At 52.4% G+C, this 1,275-nt stretch overlaps 1 protein-coding gene across 1 annotated transcript in view; it reads right to left on the bottom strand.

The window, feature by feature from the left end:
- EMH_0077320 (uncharacterized protein) overlaps positions 1 to 825 on the bottom strand; it is a gene marked incomplete at both ends in the record, with an annotated part of 2,923 nt that extends 2,098 nt beyond the window's left edge. The window contains 2 exons of the mRNA XM_013499846.1: positions 70 to 207; positions 595 to 825. Coding sequence (XP_013355300.1) covers positions 70 to 207; positions 595 to 825 — 369 coding nt within the window. The remainder of the gene's footprint in view (positions 1 to 69; positions 208 to 594) is intronic.
- Positions 826 to 1,275: the final 450 nt, after the last annotated feature.

Here is a 1,275-nt window from a genome sequence, read left to right as displayed (position 1 = left end):
TCCTGTACAGGGCAGCTTTTCGCTTTGACTCTGCCCGAACGAGCGGTTCTCCACCTCGCTAAAGAATACCTGAGCTGTGCTATTCCGGACACACGTGGTCTCTGGAGCTTCTGCCCATTCTTCAGTTGCCCGTTCCCCTGTACGTGATGACGCATCAGGGGCAACGGGGCCTTCCTCTTTAACAGTTCTCTGACGCTTGCGAGAAGCCTGCAGAAGCAGGTACAGCATATGCGCGAATGATGCTGCTGGCGTGCACGTGCTCATGAAGAAGTTGCAGAGCAGTACCGCAACCATAAGAAACGTTTAAAGCAAACTGCCACGCCGTTTGCAGATCAGTAATGACGGCGCAGGTGAGGGTATAATCATGGCATTACAGCCATAATAAGACAAAATCAATGCACTACGAACCGAGGTGCATCCAAAGCAACGGAGTATTGCTCTAAAAGTAATATCGCATGAATCCACCAGGACAAATGCGGCTGCCAGAAGGCTGGGGTGCATGTAGGCACGCACATAAACATCAGCAAGCTCAGTAGCTAGCTACCCAACGAACTGTCCACGTCGCTAGCTAGCATGCAAGCAAGTGAAGCTTACCGATTTCCGGCAATGAAAAGTGAGTGCAAAAGACCTTCGTGAGGCTCCACCCTCGGTTGGTGCGTCTTCGCTTGCGATTGACTGAACGGATCTCAGTCGGGTATCTAGGGTAGCAGCAGCAAGTTGTAGTTCACTAGTAACATAGCGGCCTGCTGCAGCTTCGTTTGCAACGGACCTTGACAGCTCGCAGTTGCCTATGGAAACCAGCCGGGTGCTGCTGTAGCTGCTCATTCGTGTCGAGTCCAGCATATGTTTGCCTGCTTGTTCTCTGCGCGTTGTGCTTGGAGGATCTTCAGGAAAGAGGCTCAAAGATACTTCTCGCTCTTCTTCACAAGGTCTAGATGCGTCTGTTTGCGTGTCTTTTTGCACTTCTTCTTCTTCTTCGAATTCCACCGTTTGGCCCTGGTCCTCCTCAGCTCGTTGCGTCGTATCTTCTTGAGTATCTGAATCCACCGATCTGGCCCCTGTGGAAGCTGGCTGTTTAGCACTTCTAGGAAGAACATCAGGTGTGGAGTACCGCAATTCCCACCCCGTTGTATCTCCCACATGGAGCAAGCGCGCCGACCCGGGGTTTCCGTACCGTCGCACAACGGCTGGATCTGCTGCTGCTGCTCCTGCTGTTAACGAGGAGTTCTTTGTTCCCGTTCCCGCGACACTGGAAGCAGCATCCGAGTTTTTCTC

This window comes from Eimeria mitis, genomic scaffold (genome assembly GCF_000499745.2).
Source record: "Eimeria mitis Houghton genomic scaffold, Emh_scaff4741, whole genome shotgun sequence".
Taxonomy (NCBI): domain Eukaryota; phylum Apicomplexa; class Conoidasida; order Eucoccidiorida; family Eimeriidae; genus Eimeria; species Eimeria mitis.
This window is presented reverse-complemented; position numbering and strand designations above follow the sequence as displayed.